General features: G+C 39.4%; 1 protein-coding gene across 2 annotated transcripts in view; it reads left to right on the top strand.

Annotated features, from left to right (window-relative positions):
• Positions 1-13,265, top strand: part of tmem163b (transmembrane protein 163b) — a 43,192-nt gene that overhangs the window by 24,009 nt on the left and 5,918 nt on the right. For both annotated transcript variants that reach the window (XM_067415696.1, XM_067415697.1), the window contains exon 6: positions 13,008-13,119. In XM_067415696.1, the coding sequence (XP_067271797.1) occupies positions 13,008-13,119 (112 nt within the window). The remainder of the gene's footprint in view (positions 1-13,007; positions 13,120-13,265) is intronic.

Here is a 13,265-nt window from a genome sequence, read left to right as displayed (position 1 = left end):
CCTCTGATTACAAACAAGCTCCTCTGCGGCGCGTTTGCGGGACTCGTGTTTCGCGCTGTGGGGGATTTTAAAAAAGTGACGTGAGTGGAAGGGAGGCGACAGCGCGTGTGTGTGAGTGAGAGAGCGAGAGAGAGACAGAGGGAGCGCGGCTCGCGGCTCTTATTTCAAATAGCGCAGCATATTTTAAACTAATCGGTTAACCGGTTTCAACCGGCTAATGAGGCTCGGTGGTCGGTCAAGAAAATGTTTAGTTTTCGCCATCCCTACACCTGCCATTAAAATATTTCAATATATGGCTATATGGTGTGCCACACGTAAAAGCCCGTTGCAGCGTCTGTGTCAGAAGTTTGTTTTGAGCGCTTATGCCACTATTCTGGCATAATTACTCTGAGAATTACCCTGGTCTGAACCGCGTCTACTACCGTCTTCCTCCATGTTTGTTTATGTATTGCAGCGTGAGGCATGCCGTGGCTTGAGGTGCATCTTGACGTAAAATTCTGCCATAAACGCCTTATCGTGGCGTAAGCGATAGAGCCTTATATAAAACGATAGACATTTTTTATCGTCCAGACGATATATTTCGTCATATCGCCCAGCCCTAGTCCTAGTGGTTGATTCGTTTCTTTGTTTGTTTGTTTGTTAATTCTCTCATTGAGTCATTCATTGGATTGGATGATTGATGGTTCTATTGGTTGATGCATTCGTTAATTTAAAGGGGGGGGGGGGGTGAAACACTCAGTTTCAGTCAATCTCATGTCAATCTTGAGTACCAATAGAGTAGTATTGCATCCTTCATATCTCCGAAAAGTCTTTAGTTTTATTATATGTATAAAAGAAATATGGGCTGTACCGAGTCTTTCCGGAAAAAAACGAGTGCCTGGAGGCGTATCGTGTGGGCGGAGCTAAAGAATGACGAATGCGCACACAGCGGTGACGTCCTCAAGCGTGGAGAAACTCATGACCTTCGATCTCAGCTAATACAGATATGATCCAGAATCAAATTCGGAGGCTGAAATAAATTGAACAGGAGAAACGGCAACAGCAGGACGTCCGTCTCTGTGGTATGTACTGTATTTAGTGTCCTGTCAACATTTGTGTGTCTTTACTCGCAGTTTATGAGGACATGATTCGGTTTATGGACTATTGTATGCGACTAAACCTTAGCAGTAGCAAGCAAAACGGTTTTGCACGTCAGACTAGTGTAACGTTATACATAGAACAGCAATGGAGTAACGTTAGCGCATTTGAATGACGAAGCACGCGATCGTGTCGTTTACTGATGTTTACTCACGCGACGAGCCAACAGCATAGAAATTTGAAGCAGTTTTACTCACCGACTGCTTCCAAAGCAGGACCGAACCTTTATCGCTGGGACCGCTCCATCAAAAACACACTTCTTTGATATGATTTGGTGAAGTCCTGTGACAGCAGTGACCGTGGAAATCCACTTTGAGACTTAACTGAAGCGATGTTGTGAAGCTTCCCGTCATTTCTGCGTTCAAATCGGGTCAAATGCAGCGCTGCCTTCCCGGAATGCTGTGCTGAAGCGTTGAAGTCGCTTGATGTACACCAATAAAGTGGAGCATGGGGCGGACTATAACGACATAAGTGTTCACGGACGAGTGGATCTGCAGCTGAGAGCATTGTTGATGGGGTGTGCATTTCCTCTCTCGCTCTAGTCACGCGCGCGCACCCTACCGGGAGAAGAGCCCGTACGGCCCATACAAGGACCTTCCGTTCTATCGCCGTCAAGCCGACCCATACTCGACAAAAACTCTCCGAAACTTGTGAGAAACCGGAAGGAGTATTTTTGACACAGAAATACTCCATCAAACGTCCAACATTAGTTTTTGAAACTTTGTCTATGTTTAGGATGGGAATCCAAGTCTTTAACAGTGTAAAAAGCTCAGTATGCATGAAACAGCATTTCACCCCCCCTTTAATGTGTTTATTCTCTCACTGAATCATTCATTGGATTGGTTGACTGATTGTTCCATTGGTTGATTTGTTTGCTTGTTTGTTCATTATATCACCGAATCATTCATTGGATTGTTTGATTGATGGTCAGTGGTTCGTTTGTTTGTTTGTTTGTTTGAATGTTTGTTCATTTTCCCACTGAATCATTAATTGGATTGGTTGATTGATTTGTGGTTGATTAATTCGTTGTTGTTTGTTTTTTGTTCATTTTCTCACTGACTCATTCATTGGATATGTTGATTGATGGTTAGTGGTTGATTTGTTTGGTTGTTTTTTTTGTTTTGTTCATTCTCTCACTAAATAATTCATTGGATTTGGTGATTTATGGTTCTAGTGGTTGATTCGTTTGTTTGTTTGTTAATTCTCTCATTGAGTCATTCATTGGATTGGTTTATTGATTGTTCCACTGGTTGATGCAGTTGTTTATTTGTTTGTTCATTCTCTCACTGAATCATTCATTGGATTGGTTTATTGATTGCTCTACTGGTTGATTCATTTGTTCATTTGTTTGTTCATTCTCTCACTGAATCATGCATTGGATTGGTTTATTGATTGCTGTACTGGTTGATTCATTTGTTCATTTGTTTGTTCATTCTCTCACCGAATCATTCATTGGATTGTTTTTTTGATTGGTCCACTGGTTGATTCATTTGTTTGTTTGTTTGTTCATTCTTTCACTAAATAATTCATTGGATTTGGTGATTGATTGGTGCTAGGGGTTGATTCATTGTTCGTTTGTAAATTCATTCACTCACTCTCTGATTCATTCATTGGAGTGGTTGGTGGATTGATTGTTGCAACCAACTGTAAAATATTCTATTTTCTAAGCACTTAATTGATTTTCTAAATATATTTTCATGTTTATTTGCTCTAAGCACTCATCCTCTCGCCATCTTATTTCCCCGCTGGCATTTTATTGACTGTAAACTCCATTCAAGAGAGTCTCTCAGATGAAGGACGCCACACGCAAACAAAACACTTCATCTTTTTATGTCACTGGTTGTGTGAGTTTTCCCTAACGGTGCCTGCTAAACAGCAGAAGTGTAAAGCTGAATGAACACGGCAGATACGAGGTGTGAATTCACGGACGAGATTAGAATAGTCTGATATCTCTGTTGCCAGGCAACATCAAGAGGGGAAATAGTTTTCCCTAAACCAGTAACCCCTCCAACTATCACTACTCCCTTTCTCAATCCATCTCTCCATCCATTTTACTGTGATGAAATAAGAAGTCTGAAGCCCTGGTCTAGTACTGCATCTGTGGTGTAAAGATTCTATTTCTTCACTCTTCAAAATAGTTTCTTTTTTGTTGGGCATTTATGTTTCCATGAAGAACCTTTAACATCCATGGAACCTTTCCATTGCACAAAAGGTTCTTTATAGTGAAACTATAGAGTACTTTAGATTACTTTTAAAAAAGTAGGCTAGTGTTCACTAGAAGGTTCTTTGGTGAACAAAAATGAACATTCATGTACATTCCTAAAAGGAAATGGGAAATAACCTTTTTTTTAATCAACAACCAAACATAGCACATTTATTAATTTTGGTAATTAGCCTTGCTACTAGTTTTAACCCTTAAACACATCCCTCGTGTCTTTAGTGGCCCGGGACGTCATTCACTCCACTCCTCCTCATTCAAGTTAGACATCAACCTTCTAGTATTCCTAAATCATTCATTATAAACAATATACCAAGAAAAATATATATATACAATTAGCCTACAAAAGAATGCCTGTTTTCCCATTCATTTTTTATCAAAAATAGTATAGGGTCACCAACGACCCGAGCTGTGTAATAGTGTAAGTATATATTTTTTCACAACAACTATTGAATCTTTGATGACTGAATAAGTGCAATTCACCATTATTCCACAAGATGGCTATGTCTGATACACAATGATGAAGTGATGTTTCACTCCTAGTTACCGCAGGCAGAAAACAAAAGAATAGAAAATATCATCAGTAAAACTTGAAATGGCTCAAAGATTTTTCTGAACGCAGATATTAGTGCCGCTGTCACTTGATGGTGGATCTGGTGAAGATGCTGTCAGCGATCAAAATATAGATTTTTGAAGATAATAGTTTTGAGAATATCCTGAATGTACTGGGAAATGAGCTCTGAAGAGGACAGTGATGGTACTATAAAACATCTGCTCAAACTGAACCCTTCCAAACTCCAAAAGGTAACAACATCTGCTTTATTTTATTCTTTTGTAATTGTTACTTTAATATCAGGAGAGTTTTATATTATCGCGACAGGTAGAGATCATCCGTGTTAGATATAGATCCGGGTCACTAAAGACCCGAATATGTAATAATGATAAGCGAAACAGGCATGCATTTAGGGGTTAAAAATTAAACACTCTTGTGAAGGTTAAAGCAAAAACGAAAAGACGTATTATGACAATGAGAATAAACAAGAGTTCCACAAGGACGTAATGGGAAATAAAAAAAAGTTCAATCATGACATCATTTGAAACTTTAAAGGCGTAGTGTGTACTATTAATGAGGATATATTGACAAAAATGCAATATAATAGACATAACTATGTCTTCATTGGTGTATAAAGTACTTACATAATGAACTGTTTATGTTTTTAGTACCTTAGAATGAGTCATTTCTATCTACATATACCGCAGGTCCTCTTAAAGTGAAATCGCCATTTTGCGCCACCACGTTTCTACAGTAGCCCTAAATGGACAAACTTCTCTACAGAGAGCTAGCTATTACTTTCTGTCAACGACATTTGTGTCCTGTTTCGGCCACCGTAGCTTCTCTACATGCTTCAAAAGGGAGGGGTGAGCGCTAGTTATTGTTAAAATGTACACACGGTGCCTTTAAAAGATTATATTATGACTTCATGGGAACTTAAACAGGTTTATTATGACATCATAAGAACCAAAACTCATGGGAACTTTAAAGTGTTATACTATGACATATGAGAACTAAAAAGGTTCTGTCATGTAATTTGCTCTAAAAAGCATGAGACCGTAAACATTTTTGGAGTGTAGCAAACAAAATTAGGGTGTAAAAGAGAAGACCTTAACCAAACGAGAGATGCAGAGTAATAGAAGGAGAGGGAGAGAGAGAGAGAGAGAGAGAGACACGCTGTGCTGATGTTTTAATCAGGACTCTGGCTTCTCTCTGGAGGATTCCTGTTCCTGTCTCAGCGTGTAAAGCTTGGTTTTGGCGCATTCAAGCGCGCCTAAAAATAGATCCAATATTTCTCCCTCCCTTCATCTGCTGCTGATGTCAGAAACACTTCCCCCCTACTTTTCTCTCTTCTTTTTTTCTCACATACTCTCTTTCTCGCTCTCATGCTCTTTCGTTCTCTAATGAAAAGTTAATAAGATGTTCCGAACAAGGTGTTTGAGATGGACTGCCCCCTTTTGCAATCCCACGTTTCTGAGCAAGATTGACCATTTTTTCAAGTGCTATAAAATCAATACAACAATCTTCCACTGAATTCCTGTAATAGTCCCCATCTGAGCCATTTGCACTTCCTGTTGTGAACCTGCAAAAGTAAGGCAAGACACTAAAGATGAATTGGTTAAACATTTGAACTAATAGATATACATACAAGGGAGGCAAAAAAGTATTTAGTCAGCCACCAATTGTGCAAGTTCTCCCACTTAAAAAGATGAGAGAGGCCTGGAATTTTCAGTAAGCAGCTTGGTGTGAAGAAATCAACTGTGGGAGCAATTATTAGAAAATGGAAGACATACAAGACCACAGATAATCTCCCTCGAACTGGGGCCCCATGCAAGATCTCAGCCCATGGGGTCAAAATGATCACAAGAACAGTGAGCAAAAATCCCAGAACCACACGGGGGGACCTAGTGAATGACCTGCAGAGAGCTTACACCAAAATAACAAAGGCTACCATCAGTAAAACACACTACGCCACCAGGGACTCAAATCCTGCAGTGCCATACGTGTCCCTCTACTTAAGCCATTACATGTCCGGGCCTGTCTGAAGTTTGCTAGAGAGCATTTGGATGATCCAGAAGAGGATTGGGAGAATGTCATATGGTCAGATGAAACCAAAATAGAACTTTTTGGTAAAAACTTAACTTGTCGTGTTTAGAGGAGAAAGAATGCTGAGTTGCACCGTACCTACTGTGAAGCATGGGGGTGGAATTACTTTTTCAGCAAAGGGACTAGGACGACTGATCCATGTCCATGAATGGGGCCATGTATCGTGAGATTTTGAGTAAAAACCTCCTTCCATCAGCAAGAGCACTGAAGATGAAATGTGGCTGGGTCTTTCAGCATGACAATGATCCCAAACACACTGCAAGGGGCAACGAAGGAGTAGCTTCGTAAGAAGCATTTCAGATCTCCAGATCCGAGCCTGTCTGAAGTTTGCTAGAGAGCATTTGGATGATCCAGAAGAGGATTGGGAGAATGTCATATGGTCAGATGAAACCAAAATAGAACTTTTTGGTAAAAACTTAACTTGTCGTGTTTGGAGGAGAAAGAATGCTGAGTTGCACCGTACCTACTGTGAAGCATGGGGGTGGAATTACTTTTTCAGCAAAGGGACTAGGACGACTGATTCATGTGCATGAATGGGGCCATGTATCGTGAGATTTTGAGTAAAAACCTCCTTCCATCAGCAAGAGCACTGAAGATGAAATGTGGCTGGGTCTTTCAGCATGACAATGATCCCAAACACACTGCAAGGGGCAACGAAGGAGTAGCTTCGTAAGAAGCATTTCAGATCTCCAGATCCGGGCCTGTCTGAAGTTTGCTAGAGAGCATTTGGATGATCCAGAAGAGGATTGGGAGAATGTCATATGGTCAGATGAAACCAAAATAGAACTTTTTGGTAAAAACTTAACTTGTCGTATTTGGAGGAGAAAGAATGCTGAGTTGCACCGTGCCTACTGTGAAGCGTGGGGGTGAAATGACTTTTTCAGCAAAGGGACTAGGACGACTGATTCATGTGCATGAATGGGGCCATGTATCGTGAGATTTTGAGTAAAAACCTCCTTCCATCAGCAAGAGCACTGAAGATGAAATGTGGCTGGGTCTTTCAGCATGACAATGATCCCAAACACACTGCAAGGGGCAACGAAGGAGTAGCTTCGTAAGAAGCATTTCAGCTCTCCAGATCCGGGCCTGTCTGAAGTTTGCTAGAGAGCATTTGGATGATCCAGAAGAGGATTGGGAGAATGTCATATGGTCAGATGAAACCAAAATAGAACTTTTTGGTAAAAACTTAACTTGTCGTGTTTGGAGGAGAAAGAATGCTGAGTTGCACCGTACCTACTGTGAAGCATGGGGGTGGAATGACTTTTTCGGCAAAGGGACTAGGACGACTGATTCATGTGCATGAATGGGGCCATGTATCGTGAGATTTTGAGTAAAAACCTCCTTCCATCAGCAAGAGCACTGAAGATGAAATGTGGCTGGGTCTTTCAGCATGACAATGATCCCAAACACACTGCAAGGGGCAACGAAGGAGTAGCTTCGTAAGAAGCATTTCAAGGTCCTGAAGTGGCCTAGCCAGTCTCCAGATCTCAACTCCATCTTTGGAGGGAGTTGAAAATCTGTGTTACCCAGCGACAGTCCCAAAACATCACAGTTCTAGAGGAGATTTGCATGGAGGAATGGGCCAAACTACCAGCAACAGTGTGTAAAAACCTTGTGGAGACTTACAGAAAATGTTTGACCTCTGAGATTGCCAACAAAGGGTAAAACAAAGTATTGAGATGAACTTTAGTTATTGACCAAATACTTATTTTCCACCATGATTTGCAAATAAAATCTGTAAAAATCAGACAATGTGATTTTCTAGATTTTTTTTCTCATTCTGTCTCTCATAGTTGAAGTGTTACTATGATGAAAATCACAGGCCTCTCTCATCTTTTTAATTGGGAGAACTTGCACAAATGGTGGCTGACTAAATACTTTTTTGCCCCACTGTACTTACCAAGTTAATTGCTGTCCATTACCACATTACATTCTGTATTATGTTTTCTGAAAAATCAGAGTTTTTGACAATCAGACAATCTCTTTTTATCACTCCATAAATCAGAAATATTTTTTTATTGCCAGAAATAAAACATTTTCACCATGTTTTTAGGAGTAAAATGTTGTATAAAATTAGGCAATGGATGAATATGACGACCAAACCCATCAGTAAAAACCTTCAGAATATAGATAGGAATAAAACTCTATACACTTCGATGTGTTTTGGATGTTTTCTTTTCATTAGTCTAAAAGAAGAAAGCCAAACAGCCTCAAAATTGACCAGTGCATGTGTTTGCCTTTAGAGAAAATAAATTAAACATCTTGCATAAATGGACTGTTCACATTCTCTAGACGGCTTTTTATGTTTGTGTAGCTGAAACTACAATTATTAAAGGTCCACAACCATAAAAATGTGATTGTGCAACTGCCACCAAATCCCTGATTTCTCACTGAGATGGATCATTAGAGATGTTTCAGAGCGAGAGAGAGAGAGACAGACACTGTGGGTGTTTGTGGGCAGACAGACAACATTTGTGATGAATGCAAGGGCATGAGGTTGTTTTTAAATCCTTCAGGGAGGGTTGGAGTTGTTCGACACTGTCCACGAGACCCAAACCTCATTGTTTTCTGCTATCTTCACCTGCCTGACATGACAATATTGATGAGGTTCTCTCACCAGAAGATCCATCATACCGTTTATGTGGAGGGAACAAGTGATGCATTGACTGACCGTTTGTGTGTGGGTGTGTGTGTGTGTGTGTGTGTTGGACGTTATGTTTGATGGTGGGAACCTTGCAGTGATGCATTTTTTTCATGTCTGCAAGGCCAGCGCGTAATTTTAATGATTCTGCTCAGGCTCTATTCATCTTCATTTTGCATCCTTTCATTGTCTCTCTGCGCTCCGTATTTCCATTCATATTGCTTTCTCTCTAACATATCCATAGGTGCTCCTCACTTTGCAGTATGCATACTACAATTACTTGCATGCACGGAATATCCAGATTTGAAACTAGCATACCATTTACTGCACACTGTGCAGTATGTACTGAAATACTGAACTACACATTTTTGTATGCATATCTGGAGACAATAATTTAGTATGTTACTGTTTTTTAATAGAAAACATTACAAAAGTATTGTAGTATACACATTTTTGTATGCATGAAAATGTGGCAACTTTTTAGTATGCTACAGTTTGAAATGTTTACTGTTGCATACTGTTTTTAAATAAGAAACAAACAGTCAAGTATTATATTCGGAACATAGCCCACAACTTCTGCTATGTTTATGTCAGAATACTCCTTACTGCGCAGTATGCTATTTACTGAAACTGAATATGAGGTGACATACATTTCAAACTGTAGTACACTACATGAGTCAAAAAAACGTACTTTGCATGTTTACTGCAGCAAGTGAACAGTAAGCAGTTTTTATATGCGAGTATAGTCAATTTAGTATGCTACAGTTTGTTTACTGTTGTATACTGCATACTGTTTTTAAATAAAAAAAAACAGTAACAGTACTATATATATGGAACATAGCCCAAAACTTTTTCTATGTTCGGTATGTTTAAGGTATGCTTCCTATGGTGAACATACCGTAAGCTCAAATAGCCATTAAGCATATCGTTGAGCTCAGATTATAAAAATAAATGTATCATCCTATTTTATGTCTTCACTGATTGACGTGTTTGTTACCATAAATCTCCTGTAATTTCAAGCTAATCAGCCCATTAGACTCTGAGATATGGGTATACACATGTTCACATTGTATGGCGGCCATTTTGAACGCTGTCTGAAAACTTTCACCAGAAGAGGTGAAAAATGTGCATTTTAAACCTTTATTTTGGAGAAGTATAACTTCTTACTGCAAAATTAAAAGATTAATGTTTAGACTTTTGCATATTATAACCTTTAACCTAGATGTGAGAAATAATTACAGTTCGATTTAAAAGATAGTTTTAGCTAAATATAGCGCAGTTGCTACAGAACAGTTAGCTTACTAGCTGTGTAGGGCCCCGTCCACACGGAGACGTGTTTAGCTGTATACGTATAAATTTTGTACCGTATCAGCGCTTCGTCCACACGGATCCGGCGTTTCAGAAGCATGCATCCGATATTTTTCGAAACTGGGTCTCAAAGCGGATAAATCTGAAAACGATCATCTTCCGTTTTCGTGTGTACAGCGAATCTGTATATTTTCTGAAACGGTGATGTCATCACACTACGTCCAGCACGGTGAAAGAGGTAAGGGATACAACTACGGGCACTGGGCATGCGCACATCAATATCGCGTCATTTAATGACCGTATCTGCATACCTGTAAGGGTATGTTTTGGATTGGGGTAGGTGTAGGCATTGGTAAAACACATCTGTTAAGTAGCAAATGTATTTATTGTTATTTTATTGTGAGATTTTGGCTCACCTCCGACCACTGCTATACCCCTGCTAGCCACAACTCTTCATCTCCGTTTTTATTGTATTTCTGTGGCAGAATTACAGCGCCACACACTGGCCTGGCATGCAAACTACATTGTTTTTAGTCAGTTTTTGTAATCTCGTGTGGACGCAGATATTTCTTGAAACGAGGAAAACAAAAGATCGGATTGGGAAAGCGCTGGCTTCGTGTGGACAGGGCCTAAGATTGTGTGCTAAACTCATATATTACTTCACATGCATTACTGGCTTGCACTTTTAAATCCATTACATTATAAACTTGCAGTTTATTGATGTTCTGTGGTTTTACACATCTGTCATTTTTAAAGACCTTATATTATTTTAAGAAATTTAATAAGAAAATGTAAAAGATTAAGAAAAAGATTAATAAGAAAATGTATAAAGATATTTTCTATAATAGCTGTTCATATTCAAATATGTATGAACTTGATACATGACCTAGATTACTTATTTAGCAAAATTGTCCTTTTAAATTTAATTTAATAAAATGTATTAATTATTATTATTTTATTTTTTTGCTGTTCCAATAAAGATCAGTGTGCTCCCTTTAAACTCATCCACATGAATGTCTATGTAAATAAATACTTCATAAACACACTTTAAAACATTAACTGATGGTTGTCACTTCAAGTTAATCTTTATAAAATTGTAAAAAATAAAAAATAAAAATGTTTTTAAAAGCCCACCAAGAATTTTCAATAAAACACGTTGTGAGCTTAATGGGAACAGGTGTGTGTAAAGGGTACAAACTTGTACCCATCAAGCACAGCCAGACTTTTTGCATTTAATAATGTACAGCTTAATTGAAATGCTTTTGTCGTTTAAAATAAAATAAAATATTATTGTTTGAGAGATTAATATTTTATTTTCACATAACTTATTGTACTGAAACCAATACCCTATGCACTAAAATGTCTCAATGTAGACGTTGGCGTGCTTAATAGGTACGTTTATCCTACAGTTTACTAAAATAGCATGCAGTTACAGACATTTCAAACAGTAGCACACTATATTATTGTCACAAAAAACTCATTACTGTGCATGTTTACTTTAGCAAGTGCCCAGTATGCAATTTTTGTATGTATGGAATAGTAACAATTTAGTATGCTAATGCTACAAGTGTTTACTGTTGCATACTGTCTTTAATCAAACAGTATATTCTGAACATAGCCTACACCCTTTGCTATGTTTAGAATACTAGCATACTACTTACAGTTACACACCGTTTTACACTTCCATTCCGGTAGAATAGTACACACTGCATACTATACAGTATATACTGCAGTTATGCAGTAAGAAATACTTCAAACTAGCCTGACAAGCCAGACCCACATCAAGATGTTTGGTCTGGAAACTCACCATAGACAGGGCTCAATCCGAGGGGCGGGATAAACGGTTGTCTTTCAAACTCCCTCTGCATGACATGCTCGTAATTAGATAGCGCTACAACCAAACAGAGCAACGAAGGTGAAGCAGAGCTAGTTGATAGATTAAACATTCGCCGTATCCGGTCGGCAAAACTCAGAACACATCTTCCCTTTTTAAGAATGACTTCAGTGCCGCTCTTTGTTCTTTTCTCAGAGAAAAGCTTATCTCCAAGTCTTCCAGAGTCGCGGTCAAAGCTGATTCGAAAGACCGTCGTTCCAGTTTCTGAGTTTACTAGAAGCACGCAAACGCAACTCAGCCGTCGGTATTATGGCCCCTCCCACCGACTCTATACACGATGTGATTGGCCCGGCAAGAGTTAGGCGATTACAGCTCAGAAGGGTATTGAGAGTTGCTAGACGACACTCGCGGCCAGATTAGATTTGCTGCCGCTAGGGTGCGTCTAGATTTCTAGGCTAACTTCAAACTGTAGTATGCTACATTGTTGTCAGAATTGACATTTTTATATAATGTTATAAATAATGCTGCTATATAGATCATGTACTATAATGAAATTGTGAGCATACTACAATTTTAAATGTTTCCCGTTACCCATTTTGGAAATAATACGCAGTATATACACTCACCTAAAGGACATGGTTTCTGACCATGTCTATCCCTTTATGACCACCATGTACCCATCCTCTGATGGCTACTTTCAGCAGGATAATGCACCATGTCACGAAGCTCAAATCATTTCAAATTGGTTTCTTGAACATGACAATGAGTTCACTGTACTAAAATGTCCCCCACAGTCACCAGATCTCAACCCAATAGAGCATCTTTGGGATGTGGTGGAACGGGAGCTTCGTGCCCTGGATGTGCATCCCACAAATCTCCATCAACTGCAAGATGCAATCCTATCAATATGGGCCAACATTTCTAAAGAATGCTTTCAGCACCTTGTTGAATCAATGCTACGTAGAATTAAGGCAGTTGTGAAGGTGAAAGGGGTCTAACACAGTATTAGTATGGTGTTCCTTTTAATCCTTTAGGTGAGAGTATTTCAGTTTCTAGTAAGCGGTACACTTATGTGCCATTCTAAACGCAGCCCTCGATTCCCTCTGTGTGTGGCATATAAATTGCAGTTTAAATACAACTTGACGTGCACTTGACCCTTGAACGTCATATTTCGCTCATTATGATAATGTCTCTCTTTCCCTTTCTCCAGGATGACTTCCTGTACAGCGTATCGGTTATCAGTGGGGTGGTGTGCACCATTCTGTCCGTCTGTAAGTTCATGCTGGGGAAAGTCCTCACCAGCAGGGCCCTCATCACTGATGGTACGTTTCCCCGGAAACCCAACCGGGTTACCGTGGTGATGGCCAGCCTGATTTATTATTCACAGTGCCGTGGCAACGTGTCTGTTCTTATTTCACCTCAGCTCCTCCCCTTTTTAACTTCTGACCAGATGGAAGGAGCAGGATTT

This window comes from Pseudorasbora parva, chromosome 14 (assembly GCF_024679245.1).
Source record: "Pseudorasbora parva isolate DD20220531a chromosome 14, ASM2467924v1, whole genome shotgun sequence".
Taxonomy (NCBI): Eukaryota; Metazoa; Chordata; class Actinopteri; order Cypriniformes; family Gobionidae; genus Pseudorasbora; species Pseudorasbora parva.
Note: the sequence above shows the minus strand (reverse complement) of the source record. Positions and strands in the feature narration are given on the sequence as shown.